Source organism: Neolamprologus brichardi, chromosome 18 (genome assembly GCF_056152115.1).
Source record: "Neolamprologus brichardi isolate AB-2024 chromosome 18, ASM5615211v1, whole genome shotgun sequence".
Taxonomy (NCBI): domain Eukaryota; kingdom Metazoa; phylum Chordata; class Actinopteri; order Cichliformes; family Cichlidae; genus Neolamprologus; species Neolamprologus brichardi.
The window spans coordinates 5,550,265-5,566,566 of NC_142121.1; the positions used below are offsets into that span (position 1 = coordinate 5,550,265).

Sequence of the window (16,302 nt, forward strand, 5' to 3'; positions counted from 1 at the left end):
AAAAGCAGTCATGATTGCCATATTGGCTCATGATAAGTATTTATGTCATAAATGCAAGTAAACCCATTGTTTGCTAACTCTGTGTGTGCAGTTTGCTTCATAAGTACAGAACTTAAACTTAAACTTATCCATCACAGATGTAGATACGAAAATTGGATCAACAGGGAACCATAAATTCTACATTTGGATTTCTGATTATTATTTCTGCCTGATTTTCATTATATTGACCTGAGTAGGGCAGCAACAGATGTGAAGAAGAAGAAGAAAAAAAGAAGAGAGCAGAAATGAAATTCTAGGTCAGTGGTCGGCAACCTGCGGGTCTTTAGTCCTTACAGTGCGGCTCCGCGTGGTTTGGGAAAATAAATTAGAAGTATTTAGCTGAAGTGTATTTTATTTATGTTAGTTCTTTTTTAACTTGTAGTTCTAAATTGGAAGATTATTGTGAAATTGAAGTATTAAAATAAAATTATATTTTATTATTTTTTCATCGCTCATAATAAGCGTCACACTCGTAGAAGCTGGTATACCCGCCGAAATGCCGTGCATTTATCGAGACTTTCAACCCCAGGTAGGCCAATTATGGATCTTTGGATCCACATTATGTCAGCAGCTGTTCTCCACCGTGAACTATGTTAAAACAAACACCGCTCACGCCTCACAGATGACAGCTTACAGTCCTGTGTAAAGATGAAAGCCCCGATTTGCAGACGCTGTGCGCAGAGGTTCAGGACCATAAGTCTAATTGTAAACATATCACGGCAGACCCGATGATGTTTGCATGAACACGCTTTTCAGCATCTCTTTATTGACCACTTTACACACACGGTTGCTGTACGCATACAGCCGGCTGTAGCTTTTCAGCTCACAGCCCGACACACACCAACACAACAGCAGAGAGAGCACAGACGTTAAGGCGCTCAGGTGCGTCCGCCTCCCCTGCAGCGATGCGGCAGACCACGCCCCGCCACACACATTAACCAGGTAAAATACATATTTAGGCAGAATTTTTCATCTTTTAGCAGCATAGTGCTTTTTTTCCAATTACTTTTTAAAAGTCAGGTCAAGGCTCCAAAAGCCCAAAGGCGATATAAGGATGGCGGCTCACAACAGTTTTTGTTTGCTGGATCATTTTAGTTCAGCTTTCCTTTTGTTATATTTCTTTAAGAGTTCAAAATGTATTAATTACATAAATAAAATGTAATTTTCTCTGTAGCACTTCATGGATTTCATAAGCAACACACCTTAGTTGTTCACACAAAGCATGAGGATAAAAAACAATATATACAGTGTTATCTTCATTGTAGATGTCAAAAAGTATTTGCGGCTCCCAGAGTTTTCTTTTGTGTGGAAACCGGGTCCAAATGGCTCTTTGGGTCTTAAAGGTCAGGCACGTGCAGAGGGGGGGCTAGAGGGGCTTGAGCACCCGTCCCTTTCCTGATGGGTGCCCAAAGTGCCCTTTTGTTGAGGCAACTTTTTAATTTTTTTTTTTTTTTTTTAATGTGTGTGTGCGTGCGGAGTCCTGTCTGTGCCCCTCAACAATAATATTTAACTATTAATCACAGTTTTGCATCAGTCACATGATCACATTTAACCAATGATCGCCCTTGACGGCAGAACGCGCTGGTTACGAGCCGGGAACGCGCTCACAAAGAGCACGCGCATTTTTAGCGGTCCGGAGCTGTAGGAGAAACACAAGTTAACTCAGAGACACAGACTGATGCGACAAAACCAGTAAGTAGGTGTACAGCGTACACTGTAGTAAAGCACACAGTATTAGCTTATTACAGGCACGTTGGTAAGTTGTCTTGTTGCAACTGACGAACTGAAACAAACGAGCCTGCTGTGTTTGCAACAGCGTGACAAACATTACCTGTCCTTTTATTAACTGCTAAGTAGTGCTGGTCATAGCTGCTGGCTACCTGTGTAAGGCTGTCATGGGTCTGCAGCTCTGTCACCGTTTTAGGGAAGTTTTAAAGGAAGTTTTAAAGGAAGTTTCCGGGCTTTTCCTGCCTTTCTGGAGGGATTATACTTCACTAAAAAACGATCTAATATGCATGTCCACATAATTATGCCTTATTATAATTATAATATATTAAAAAACACACGCTGTATTTTAAAGAACATACATTAAGAAGCAGATTATATTAGATTTATATTTTAAATAAGACAAAATTTGGTTTTTACAGCAGTAAAATGATTGTATCTCTACAGTTTAAAAATGTAATAAGCTTTGCCCCTGCACAGAGTGGATAGTGAAAGAAATGGAATCATCATAATGACATTATTTCATATTTATTACTTCCCCCTCCTCATTGCTTTATTATTGTAGCTCTAGTAAATAATAATGTAAGGATTCTGGATCAGCACCGTGATGCCCATAGTATATACAGTATTCTGAAGAAGGTCTAAAATGTCACTGTGTGTGCGTGCATGTGTGTGTTTTATTTAGATGGATTAAAAATATATATATTACTCATGATACAACATTGTCCAGACATGGCTGGTAAGGACATGAGGAGGGAACAGTAGGAGCTGTGTGAGGCTACTAAAGGCAGTGCTATAACATTTTTCTGTCATCATTTTATTATAGATTAAGTGCAAGAGTTGTTATGTGTGGATAATTAGATTATAGTTTATTGCAATAGCAAGTTGTGCCTTGTTCTCAGATAGACAGCAAGTGGAGAGTGATATATGAAATGATGGAAGGAAGAAGAGAAGCAAAGAGTGATTCACAGGCAGAGCCTAAATTATTTCTCACAGTTTTTTGTTGCCTTATGGTTCCAAGCGCTGTCACCAATCTTTGCATTTTGTTATTATCTCATGACACTTGTTTAATCAGCTACCATCTCTCCTATGGACTTTTTAATGTCTACAGTCTCAGATCAACACAGCCCTGCCCTTCCCATATTAGATTCTTGATGAATGTGTGTTGTTGTTATTCAGCCTGGTTCAATGTGCCCCTTTTTAACTTTGAGCACCCGCCCCTTTAAACATCTCTGCATGGCCCTGTTAAAGGTTGCAGACCCCTGTTCTAGGGTCACTTTTAAACTGTAATGAACTCTTAGCTGGAAGACTTTGGTTTGGTGATGTGTTAGAGAGATAATTCAGTGGTTGAAGCAACAGTGGACTGACTGCTGTGGAAGAAATCCTCCCAGAGAAGATGTGATCGACCTCTTTGAGGAGATCAGCCATCAGCTCAGAGTGCTGGATATCAATGCAAACCCAAGATAAAGTCATACAGAACAGGTGTGTAAACCAGTTTTGGTCTCAGTGAAATAACACAGGAATACGACTCATGATCACATCAGATCAGAGCTCAGCTAGTGGGCTAACAGAATAAAATCAAGGAGTGCTTCTCATTTTCTTTCTGTTTAATTCTGATTATTCTTAGTTTTTTGTTCAGTTAGTTCAAACTAAACTCCCATTGGATACCAGGTGTTCATTTAAAAAAGCTGCAGGTTCAAATGTAATAGCAACATTTTTAAAAATGTGTCTCTAAGCATCATCATTGCTTTTATTCAAATCAGCCATAACTCATATTTAATTTGATGTCGATTTTCCCTCATTTGCATATTGTCTGACCTGCTGTCTACTATTGCATTTTTTTTATCCTTGCACTCACAAAAGATGCAGTGAAGCAGCCGAATGTCAAGATTTTAATGTAATTTAATTCAAAATTTATTGTAGTATTTTGATTAAACCGAATCAAAAATCTTGTGATTATTTCCAACTCCACATTTTTATTCCTGGACTCTAACTCCAAAATAAAAATAGCTTTGCATGATTAACATAAAAAAAATCACATTAAAATAATTTCCTTATTTATTTTGATCTGCAACCCATTACTACATCTTCTGTATCGAACAAACCATTTCAGCTCCTCTTGCTTTCAGTCCACTTTTAAGCTAACTATCTTCTGATTGACTGCTCCTTAAAAACAAAGGTTTAATTAGCACCTGGGGAGGGTTTCTATTTTTCATAATTACTGCTTATTCCACAGGTTCTTCCCCCTGTCCTTCTGTATTCTCTGTGACAATTTTGTGTTCCTGTGTCCCGTGGTTAATTACTTTATTTTGAAAGTCCTTCGTCAGTATCAGGTGGATACTATTCAGCTGTTCCCCAGGTGTGTCCTCCCTCTTGCGTTTATATTGTCTGTTTCACCCATTATTTCTTGTCATGTCATCGTCTTATTACTGATTTGACAAATTAATTTCTGCTATATATCACATCACAACTGTGCAACCAACATGAGAGTGGAGGGTTACAAATTTGCTGGTTGGCTAGTAAGTAAAGTTGAATTATATAGCACTTTTTAAGACTATAACCTGTCACAATGTGCTTTACAAAGAATAATCAAGTTGCAGAACTTAGCTGGATTTTTTTGTAGTCATGGCCAAATGAAGCTTTCTGAAGTTAGTATTGAAAACTGTTCATAACTCGAAGCTTTTCAACACAGTCCTCTTTAATGGCATCTGGTGGCCAAAAACTTGAATCTACAACGTAGGATTAACTGCTTCATTATGTTTGATGTCATGTGACAGTTCTGTCTGATATCGGGCTGATATGCCATGGTGTTTTTCCTTTTGCTTGTGACTTCTTGATGTTTTATATTAATTAAAATAAAAAAAATACTTCATATGTAACAATGTGCAACACAATCTTATAATAGGTTGGGAGTAATGCTTGTGCTGTGAGGTCCCTGCTGCCACCTGATTATATAATTAACCAGTGGACAGGTACGTTTATATAATATACTATAACCTCTATAAATATAAGTTTATGTATATCATGTTTCTTATGTACATTTTAAGCCTGGGAGCAGAAATGCTGATGATCTGGTTTTTATTTAATAATATGGAGAGCGTCCTTTCTTCCTGGCTCCATGTCTCTAATTATGTCACACAGTGATTCGCTCTCTATTGCACAAAATCACCAAAACACAGCACAAATCCCACCAATGATTCAATGCCTTATAAACCAACGAGTCAGGAATTGAAGCAACATGCTGAATGAAGCTCCGAATGTCATTGATCACACGACTCTGTTTAGGGAAACCAAGCCTCGGCACAGTGTTTCTGAAGCAGTGTGTTGATTTTTTGACACATATGCTGGAGCTTCAGCCATCACTATTTTTTTTTTTTACATTCTTTCTTAAATAAATAAAAAGGTTAAACAAAAATTTAGATCACTTATTAAATTAGGTTACTCGTGTTCAAACGATAGACAATCCCTCTACTGTCTGATTCTGTCTAACTGTCCTGTTAGAGCGATTAGAACATGCTGTAGGTATTACAGGTATTGCACTGCAGTGGTTTGTATCATATCTATCTAATAGATTCCAATTTGTGCATGTAAATGGAGAGTCCTCTTCACACACTGAGGTTAATTATGGAGTTCCACAGGGTTCAGTGCTAGGACCAATTCTGTTTACATTATACATGCTTCCCCTAGGCAGCATCATTAGAAGACATAGCATACATTTTCACTGCTATGCAGATGACACCCAGCTCTATCTGTCCATAAAGCCAGATAACACACACCAATTAGTTAAACTGCAGGAATGTCTTAAAGACATAAAGACTTAGATGGCCACTAACTTTCTGCTTCTTAACTCAGATAAAACTGAGGTCATTGTACTCGGCGCTGAAAAACTTAGAAATATGGTATCTAACCAGATTCTTACTCTGGATGGCATTACCTTGGCCTCCAGTAACACTGTGAGGAACCTTGGAGTCATTTTTGACCAGGATATGTCCTTCAACGCACATATTAAACAAATATGTAAGACTGCGTTCTTCCATTTGCGCAACATCTCTAAAATTAGAAATATCCTGTCTCAGAGTGATGCTGAAAAACTAGTTCATGCATTTATTACTTCCAGGCTGGACTACTGCAATTCATTATTATCAGGATGTCCAAAAAACTCACTGAAAAGCCTTCAGCTAATCCAAAATGCTGCAGCAAGAGTACTGACAGGGACTAGAAAGAGAGAGCATATTTCTCCTGTTTTGGCTTCCCTTCATTGGCTTCCTGTTAAATCCAGAATTGAATTCAAAATCCTGCTCCTCACATAAGGTCTTAAATAATCAGGCCCCATCTTATCTTAATGACCTTGTAGTACCATATTACCCTATTAGAGCACTTCGCTCCCGCTCTGCAGGCCTACTTGTTGTTCCTAGAGTATTTAAAAGTAGAATGGGAGGGAGAGCCTTCAGTTTTCAGGCCCCTCTTCTGTGGAACCAGCTTCCAGTTTGGATTCGGGAGACAGACACTATCTCTACTTTTAAGATTAGGCTTAAAACTTTCCTTTTTGCTAAAGCATATAGTTAGGGCTGGACCAGGTGACCCTGAATCCTCCCTTAGTTATGCTGCAATAGATGTAGGCTGCCGGGGGATTCCCATGATGCATTGAGTTTTTCCTTTCCAGTCACCTTTCTCACTCACTATGTGTTAATAGACCTCTCTGTATTGAATCATATCTGTTATTAATCTCTGTCTCTCTTCCACAGCATGTCTTTTATCCTGTCTTCCTTCTCTCACCCCAACCGGTCGCAGCAGATGGCCGCCCCTCCCTGAGCCTGGTTCTGCCGGAGGTTTCTTCCTGTTAAAAGGGAGTTTTTCCTTCCCACTGTCGCCAAAGTGCTTGCTCATAGGGGGTCATATGATTGTTGGGTTTTTCTCTGTATCTATGAAGCGCCTTGAGGCGACTTTTGTTGTGATTTGGCGCTATATAAATAAAATTGAATTGAATTGAATTGAATTGAATTGAATTACACTTTATTTACAACAAAGAAAAGTAGAAAATAAAACATTAAGCTGTTGTCAGGAAGTTGAAACTCAAACATTGGAAAACTTCGATTAGAAATCACCTGCATGGTAAGTATGTATGGAGGCTCAGAGACATACTGAGCCTCCATACATACTAACCACTAAGTGCAATAATTACTGACTGTAGAGAGGAAGCTGGGAGCAGCAGTGAGTGCACCTGTAGGAAGTTTCAAAGGAGGTGACCAATCAGTAATGTGGGAGTGTGGAGAGAGGAGCGTTGTGAGGGGTAGTGGGTCACAGCCCAACAGAACAAAACATTGCTGCACTCATTATCGGTGGATGGGAGCAGTTCTCATGATGTTTAAAGCTGCCATCTATGAAGACAGACAGCAGGCTGAAAGCTCAAGTTACTGTAGAAAGCAGGAAAAGATCAGGTTTAGTGCTGCAGAACTGCTGCAGTCTGAGCACAGATGTTAGGAGTATAGCAGGGTGCGCTAGAGCCTCTCAGGTGACTCCATCCATGAGCCCTGATGACACAGTTTAGGTATGTGGAGTTCTGTTTATGTTCCCCTAATGCCCATAAACTTTGGTCTAGCCAGAGTGTTTATACTGGGGATGATATTGGTTTTATATTGTGACCTCGATACTTTCTAAACAAGGCTGCATGAATTTAACTGTGACAATAAAGTTTTTTGTATATAAATCTCAATGTGCATCCTCGCTCTAAGCTGAATACAGTTGAGCTGAGACAAGTTTTACTTCAGTGAGGTTTAAATGTCAAAAGCAAATTGGACAGCAAAACAGCAGAGGGTAAAAGGACCAGGGTAGCATCCAGTCTGAATAACATAAAAGGAAGATTTTTACAAATGTCAATAAGTGTTGGTTAATTTTCTAGTATACCCAAAATAAATTTGGAAATTTCTTCCATTCCTTGTTCTGTCTTTTACTTTTCTGGACCAAAAGTTTAAAATGTAGAGAGAAAGATTTCCAGCTATTTGATCTATTGATCTCTGACAAGCTGTCTTCCATTTCTGTTCATCTGAACAATTTGAATGAGAAAGAAAAGAAACATCAGGAGGTCAGACTCAATAATATTTTAAAAAGAACTCTGACAAGTGTGTAAAAAGGGTTAAACACATACTCTTTCTGGTATTAAGTACAACCTGATAACCCTTCCTCTTTGTCCTCTTATCTAACTTAGCACCTCCTCTCTTTCCACCTGTTTCCAGATCTACAGGTGTAACCAGATTTGAGTTATAAGGAAGTGAAACTCACACAGTCACTGACATCGAGAGGTGAAATGGCGCAGAAAAGTGTTCAGCTGGACCGAGAAACCTTCTCTTGTTCGATCTGTTTGGATCTACTGAAGGATCCGGTGGCTATTCCCTGTGGACACAGCTACTGTATGAAGTGTATTAAAAGCTTCTGGGATGAAGAGGAAAAGAAGAAAATCTACAGCTGCCCTCAGTGCCGGAGGACTTTCACAGCGAGGCCTGTCCTGGAGAAAAACACCATGTTAGCAGATTTAGTGGAGCAGCTGAAGAAGACTGGACTCCAAGCTGCTCCTGCTGATCACTGCTATGCTGGACCTGAAGATGTGGCCTGTGATTTCTGCACTGGGAGAAAAATGAAAGCCTTCAAGTCCTGTTTATTCTGTCTGGCATCTTACTGTGAGAAACACCTTCAGACTCATTATGATGTGGCTCCATTAAAGAAACACAAGCTGGTGGAGCCCTCCAAGAAGCTCCAGGAGAAGATCTGCTCTCGTCATGATGAGGTGATGAAGATGTTCTGCCGTACTGATCAGCAGAGTATCTGTTATCTCTGCCCTGTGGATGAACATAAAGGCCACGACACAGTCTCAGCTGCAGCAGAAAGGACTGAGAGGCAGAGAGAGCTGGAGGTGAGTCGACAAAACATCCAGCAGAGAATCCAGGACAGAGAGAAAGATGTGAAGCTGCTTCAACAGGAGGTGGAGGCCATCAATCAGTCTGCTGATCAAACAGTGGAGCACAGTGAGAAGATCTTCACTGAGCTGATCCATCTCATCCAGAAAAGAAGCTCTGATGTGAAGCAGCAGATCAGATCCCAGCAGGAAACTGAAGTGAGTCGAGTCAAAGAGCTTCAGGAGAAGCTGGAGCAGGAGATCACTGAGCTGAAGAGGAAAGATGCTGAGCTGAAGCAGCTCTCACACACAGAGGATCACATCCAGTTTCTACACAACTACCCCTCACTGTCAGCACTCAGTGAGTCTACAGACTCATCCAGCATCAATATCCGTCCTCTGAGCTACTTTGAGGATGTGACAGCAGCTGTGTCAGAGGTCAGAGATAAACTACAGGACATTCTGAGAGAGGGATGGACAAACATCTCACTGACAGTCACTGAAGTGGATGTTTCACTGTCAGATCCACTAGAGCCAAAGACCAGAGCTGGATTCTTAAAATATTCATGTGAAATCACACTGGATCCAAACACAGCAAAGAAAATATTGTTATTATCAGAGGAGAACAGAAAAGTAACAAACATGTATCAACAACAGTCTTATTCTGATCATCCAGACAGATTCACTTATTGGTGTCAGGTCCTGAGTAGAGAGAGTCTGACTGGACGTTGTTACTGGGAGGTGGAGTGGAGAGGGAGAGGGGGTGTTCGAGTAGCAGTCGCATACAAGAATATCATCAGAGCAGGGAGTGGAAATGAATGTGGATTTGGATATAATGACAAATCTTGGTCATTAGATTGTAACAACAACAGTTATACATTTCGGTACAACAACATCAAAACTCGTGTCTCAGGTCCTCGTTCCTCCAGAGTAGGAGTGTACCTGGATCACAGAGCAGGTATTTTGTCCTTCTACAGCGTCTCTGAAACCATGACTCTCCTCCACAGAGTCCAGACCACATTCACTCAGCCGCTCTATGCTGGACTTTGGGTTGGAGAGACTGCTGAGTTGATTAAAGTGAAATAGACTGAAGTCTTTCATATTGTTGTAAGTTTAAATCTGTATTTTAGTTCCCTTTTAGTTTCTCTCCATCATTATTGTGGTATTTATGTGCTGCACATAAATCAGATGTCAGTCAAACATTATGGGCAGAACCTCGACATCTTCAAGATGTTGTCTTGATGTTTTTACGTTTTATAGGTGGAGCTCTTTCCTGTGTCTGTTCAGCCATGGAGACTATCAATGCTTATGAATATTTTTATTTAAAAAAAATTCTCCACATGAAAACATAAACTTCTCTATCTTCTAAATGTTTACTGAATATTTTTTTTTTAGGTATTTGTATGTTGTTGTTTCTCTTCACTGATCTTAACAGAGAAGTCTACAGACCTTCCTTTATCACACAGATTTTATTCTCATTACTTTGTACATTTATAAAGAAAACAATTAATTACAGAGCAATAAGAAATTTTAAGAAAGTGCACTATATCATAATTTATAGTAAAGTGTATTAAAGCATCGTTAGTTAGTCACTTATTTAGTTTGGAGCTGTATCATCTGACACTGTGGAAACATTTCCTCCAGCTTCAGCACAGAATGTTAAAAACAGAACAGAACTATTAATGAGAACAAACAGTAGGAACACAGTATCAGCAAACATCATGGCTTAAAATGGAGAGTAAAAATAAAAAATAATAAAATAAATTAGTAAAAAGGATTTCCTGTTGACATGTTATTGGTCCTTACTTGTCTGCAGCACCTCCAGGATGTTTCTTATATGTTCTGGTTATTTTTGCACCAATTTTAGTTTCTGTCAGTAGGAAGTTCAAGTTCAACTCAGTGTGTTTGTTTGTTTTTTTCAAACTGATACCTGACCTTGAACACCTTTAAAAAAAAAATACATCTGTCAATAAAGCGATGATATAAAATGCTTATATTAGTACTGAAAAACCCTGCATACCCACTTTACAAATATAAATAATTATATAAATCCACAGCTGAACTGGAGGAGCAGCTGATCTAGTTCACTCATGTGTTTCTGGACTAAGAGTTGGAGCAAATACCTTATGATTCAGTGATGTTTGTTTTTGTTAAATATTTTGTAGATCCAAGAGTGAGTTTGACTCATGATGATGATGTTCAATTAAACAAAGTTGGTCACAAATTCTTCAAAGCTGTTTATTAAGAATATATTCACTTGGACTCATCAGAGAGGCTTGTGATCCAAGGGATCCATCAACTGGACAATTACTGACATGACAACAAAAAAGCTAAGTCCAGAGGGGGGAACAGAGGTGAAAATGCTTGCTTTAAAGGATTGTAATGTTTCCTTTTAAAATAAGTCTCTAAGGTCAGACAAAGGGACAGAAACTCATAGCATTCGACCAGCCCAATGACAAAACTATAAGTTGTTTTTTAACATCTACTTTTTCATCTATTTCGTACGGAGCCCCGCAGGGGACATGGGAGAAAAAAAATTAAGACGGACTTTTGCGAGATCTCGCAAAACAAACTCGGGAAAAGTTGAATTCTCGCAAAAGTTGAATTCCAACAATGGCGGCAGCTACTTAGTTGTAATATTACTCTTTCTGGGTCACAAAATACACTTTTAAGATATTTTGAGGCGTGAATGTAGTTGTGTAAACGTCAGATACCTGCTCGGTTTACAAGACATCAAAAGTGCTCCGACGTTTTCGGAGATCTGACACCCACCATCTCGAAGCTAACGGGAGGTCGAGACCTACTACAGCCGGGAGGAACACCGCTGTGTTGTGTCTCTAAGCATCATCATTGCTTTTATTCAAATCAGCCATAACTCATATTTAATTTGATGTCGATTTTCCCTCATTTGCATATTGTCTGACCTGCTGTCTACTATTGCATTTTTTTTTTTATCCTTGCACTCACAAAAGATGCAGTGAAGCAGCCGAATGTCAAGATTTTAATGTCATTTAATTCAAAATTTATTGTAGTACTTTGATTAAACCGAATCAAAAATCTTGTGATTATTTCCAACTCCACATTTTTATTCCTGGACTCTAACTCCAAAATAAAAACAGCTTTGCATGATTAACATAAAAAAAATCACATTAAAATAATTTCCTTATTTATTTTGATCTGCAACCCATTACTACATCTTCTGTATCGAACAAACCATTTCAGCTCCTCTTGCTTTCAGTCCACTTTTAAGCTAACTATCTTCTGATTGACTGCCCCTTAAAAACAGAAGGTTTAATTAGCACCTGGGGAGGGTTTCTATTTTTCATAATTACTGCTTATTCCATAGGTTCTTCCCCCTGTCCTTCTGTATTCTCTGTGACAATTTTGTGTCCCTGTGTCCCGTGGTTAATTACTTTATTTTGACAGTCCTTCGTCAGTATCAGGTGGACACTATTCAGCTGTTCCCCAGGTGTGTCCTCCCTCTTGCGTTTATATTGTCTGTTTCACCCATTATTTCTTGTCATGTCATCGTCTTATTGCTGATTTGACAAATTAATTTCTGCTATATATCACATCACAACTGTGCAACCAACATGAGAGTGGAGGGTTACAAATTTGCTGGTTGGCTAGTAAGTAAAGTTGAATTATATAGCACTTTTTAAGACTATAACCTGTCACAATGTGCTTTACAAAGAATAATCAAGTTGCAGAACTTAGCTGGATTTTTTTGTAGTCATGGCCAAATGAAGCTTTCTGAAGTTAGTATTGAAAACTGTTCATAACTCGAAGCTTTTCAACACAGTCCTCTTTAATGGCATCTGGTGGCCAAAAACTTGAATCTACAACGTAGGATTAACTGCTTCATTATGTTTGATGTCATGTGACAGTTCTGTCTGATATCGGGCTGATATGCCATGGTGTTTTTCCTTTTGCTTGTGACTTCTTGATGTTTTATATTAATTAAAATAAAAAATACTTCATATGTAACAATGTGCAACACAATCTTATAATAGGTTGGGAGTAATGCTTGTGCTGTGAGGTCCCTGCTGCCACCTGATTATATAATTAACCAGTGGACAGGTACGTTTATATAATATACTATAACCTCTATAAATATAAGCATATGTATATCATGTTTCTTATGTACATTTTAAGCCTGGGAGCAGAAATGCTGATGATCTGGTTTTTATTTAATAATATGGAGAGCGTCCTTTCTTCCTGGCTCCATGTCTCTAATTATGTCACACAGTGATTCGCTCTCTATTGCACAAAATCACCAAAACACAGCACAAATCCTTCAATGATTCAATGCCTTATAAACCAACGAGTCAGGAATTGAAGCAACATGCTGAATGAAGCTCCGAATGTCATTGATCACACGACTCTGTTCAGGGAAACCAAGCCTCGGCACAGTTTCTGAAGCAGTGTGTTGATTTTTTGACACATATGCTGGAGCTTCAGCCATCACTACTTTTTTTTTTACATTCTTTCTTAAATAAATAAAAAGGTTAAACAAAGATTTAGACCACTTATTAAATTAGGTTACTCGTGTTCAAACGATAGACAATCCCTCTACTATCTGATTACACTTTATTTACAACAAAGAAAAGTAGAAAATAAAACATTAAGCTGTTGTCAGGAAGTTGAAACTCAAACATTGGAAAACTTTGATTAGAAATCACCTGCATGGTAAGTATGTATGGAGGCTCAGAGACATACTGAGCCTCCATACATACTAACCACTAAGTGCAATAATTACTGACTGTAGAGAGGAAGCTGGGAGCAGCAGTGAGTGCACCTGTAGGAAGTTTCAAAGGAGGTGACCAATCAGTAATGTGGGAGTCTGGAGAGAGGAGCGTTGTGAGGGGTAGTGGGTCACAGCCCAACAGAACAAAACATTGCTGCACTCATTATCGGTGGATGGGAGCAGTTCTCATGATGTTTAAAGCTGCCATCTATGAAGACAGACAGCAGGCTGAAAGCTCAAGTTACTGTAGAAAGCAGGAAAAGATCAGGTTTAGTGCTGCAGAACTGCTGCAGTCTGAGCACAGATGTTAGGAGTATAGCAGGGTGCGCTAGAGCCTCTCAGGTGACTCCATCCATGAGCCCTGATGACACAGTTTAGGTATGTGGAGTTCTGTTTATGTTCCCCTAATGCCCATAAACTTTGGTCTAGCCAGAGTGTTTATACTGGGGATGATATTGGTTTTATATTGTGTTGTCTATACTTTCTAAATAAGGCAAAGTGCTGTGACAGTAAACTTTCTTGACTCTAAATTTCAATGTGCACCCTAATTCTAAGCTGAATACAGTTGAGCTGAGACAACTTTTAATTTATTAAGGTTTAAATGTCAAAAGCAACTTGGACAGCAAAACAGAAGAGGGCAAAAAGGACCAGGGTAGCATCCAGTCTTCCTAACATAAAAGGAAAAGGTTATGAATGTCAGTAAGTGTTGGCTAATTTTCTAGTATACCCAAAATAAATTTGGAAATTTCCTCCATTCCTTATTCTGTCTTTTACTCTTCTTGACCAAAAGTTTAAAATGTAGAGAAAAAGATTTCCATCTTGTTGGTCTATCAGTCTCTGATAAGCTGTCAGTAATTTGTGTTCATCTGGACTATTTGAATGAGAAAGAAAAGCAATTAGTGCAGCAAATTTACGTGAGAAAGTCAGGTGATTTTTTTTTAAACACAACTCTGACAAGTATTTAAACTCAGAAATTATCTCTGCTGTAAAAAGGGTTGAACACATACTCTTCCTAGAATAAATTACAGCCTGATAACCCTCCCTCTTCTTCCTGCTCTCTAACTTAGCACCTCCTCTCTCTCCACCTATTTCCTTGTTTCCTCCCGATTCCTCGACAATCTACACGTGTGTTTGAATGTAACCAATGAGGTGACGTGGAAAAGCTGACACTCCCCATTCACTGCAGAAATTCATGTTGTTATTGTCAGAGCTCAGACCAGTTTCAGTTATAAGGAAGTGAAACTCACACAGTCACTGACACTGAGAGGAGAAATGGCGCAGAAAGGAGTTCAGCTGGACCGAGAAACCTTCTCTTGTTCGATCTGTTTGGATCTACTGAAGGATCCGGTGACTATTCCCTGTGGACACAGCTACTGTATGAACTGTATTAATGGCTTTTGGGATGAAGAGGAAAAGAAGAAAATCTACAGCTGCCCTCAGTGCAGACAGACGTTCACAGCGAGGCCTGTCCTGGTGAAAAACACCATGTTAGCAGTTTTAGTGGAGCAGCTGAAGAAGACTGGACTCCAAGCTGCTCCTGCTGATCACTGCTATGCTGGACCTGAAGATGTGGCCTGTGATTTCTGCACTGGAAGAAAAATGAAAGCAATTAAGTCCTGTTTGATGTGTTTGGTTTCTTACTGTGAGAAACACCTTCAGCCTCATTATGATGTGGCTCCATTAAAGAAACACAAGCTGGTGGAGCCCTCCAAGAAGCTCCAGGAGAACATCTGCTCTCGTCATGATGAGGTGATGAAGATGTTCTGTCGTACTGATCAGCAGAGTATCTGTTATCTCTGCTCTGTGGATGAACATAAAGGCCACGACACAGTCTCAGCTGCAGCAGAAAGGACTGAGAGGCAGAGAGAGCTGGAGGTGAGTCGACAAAACATCCAGCAGAGAATCCAGGACAGAGAGAAAGATGTGAAGCTGCTTCAACAGGAGGTGGAGGCCATCAATCAGTCTGCTGATCAAACAGTGGAGCACAGTGAGAAGATCTTCACTGAGCTGATCCATCTCATCCAGAAAAGAAGCTCTGATGTGAAGCAGCAGATCAGATCCCAGCAGGAAACTGAAGTGAGTCGAGTCAAAGAGCTTCAGGAGAAGCTGGAGCAGGAGATCACTGAGCTGAAGAGGAAAGATGCTGAGCTGAAGCAGCTCTCACACACAGAGGATCACATCCAGTTTCTACACAACTACCCCTCACTGTCAGCACTCAGTGAGTCTACAGACTCATCCAGCATCAATATCCGTCCTCTGAGCTACTTTGAGGATGTGACAGCAGCTGTGTCAGAGGTCAGAGATAAACTACAGGACATTCTGAGAGAGGAATGGACAAACATCTCACTGACAGTCACCGAAGTGGATGTTTTACTACCTAATCAGGAGGAACGCCTCGTGGATGCATTACACCTCCCCCGTGTAGTGCCTCCACTTTTAGTGGCTCCCCGTGCAATGCCTTCTCCTGTAGTGCCTTCATTTGCGCCTTCACCTGTAGTGCCTTCATTTGCGCCTTCACCTGTAGTGCCTTCATTTGCGCCTTCACCTGTAGTGCCGTCATTTGCGCCTTCCCCTCTGGTGTCTCCCCGTGTAGTGCCTCAACTTGTCATGCCTTCCTTTTTAGAGACTCTACATAAGATGCCTCCCCTTTATGCAGTCCGCCCTTCTTTGACAAACAAAAACAAAAACAAAAAAAAATAGGATTGTGATTGGATTCAATGTTGCTTGCTTTGGTTCATTTCTAGTTCACTTTAGCTTTCTCTGTTCATGGTCCTTTGAGTTTAGTATTATTTTTGTAGTGGGATTTTCAAGATTTATTTTCTTGATTATTTTGTCAGTAAATTTTGGTTAATTTTGCTACTTTTTCGAAGGAAGACAATTGTGTTCAGAGTTGATCTAAACT

The 16,302-nt window shown here is 39.6% G+C and overlaps 2 protein-coding genes across 2 annotated transcripts; both read left to right on the forward strand.

Annotated features, from left to right (window-relative positions):
* Positions 1-8,064: 8,064 nt before the first annotated feature.
* LOC148097481 (tripartite motif-containing protein 16-like) lies at positions 8,065-9,980 on the forward strand. The gene has a single exon (XM_087832120.1). The coding sequence runs from the start codon at positions 8,069-8,071 to the stop codon at positions 9,737-9,739; it is 1,671 nt and encodes a 556-aa protein (XP_087688246.1). The 5' UTR covers positions 8,065-8,068; the 3' UTR covers positions 9,740-9,980.
* A 4,692-nt stretch (positions 9,981-14,672) lies between these two features.
* Positions 14,673-16,100, forward strand: LOC148097482 (tripartite motif-containing protein 16-like). Its single transcript, XM_087832137.1, has one exon. It carries the CDS (start codon positions 14,673-14,675, stop codon positions 16,098-16,100), a length of 1,428 nt encoding a protein of 475 aa, XP_087688263.1.
* The last annotated feature ends 202 nt before the right edge of the window (positions 16,101-16,302 follow it).

Coding starts and splice junctions, on each gene's coding strand:
- LOC148097481 (XM_087832120.1), top strand. CDS start 8,069: ATGGCGCAGAAAAGTGTTCAGCTGGACCGAGAAACCTTCTCTTGTTCG.
- LOC148097482 (XM_087832137.1), top strand. CDS start 14,673: ATGGCGCAGAAAGGAGTTCAGCTGGACCGAGAAACCTTCTCTTGTTCG.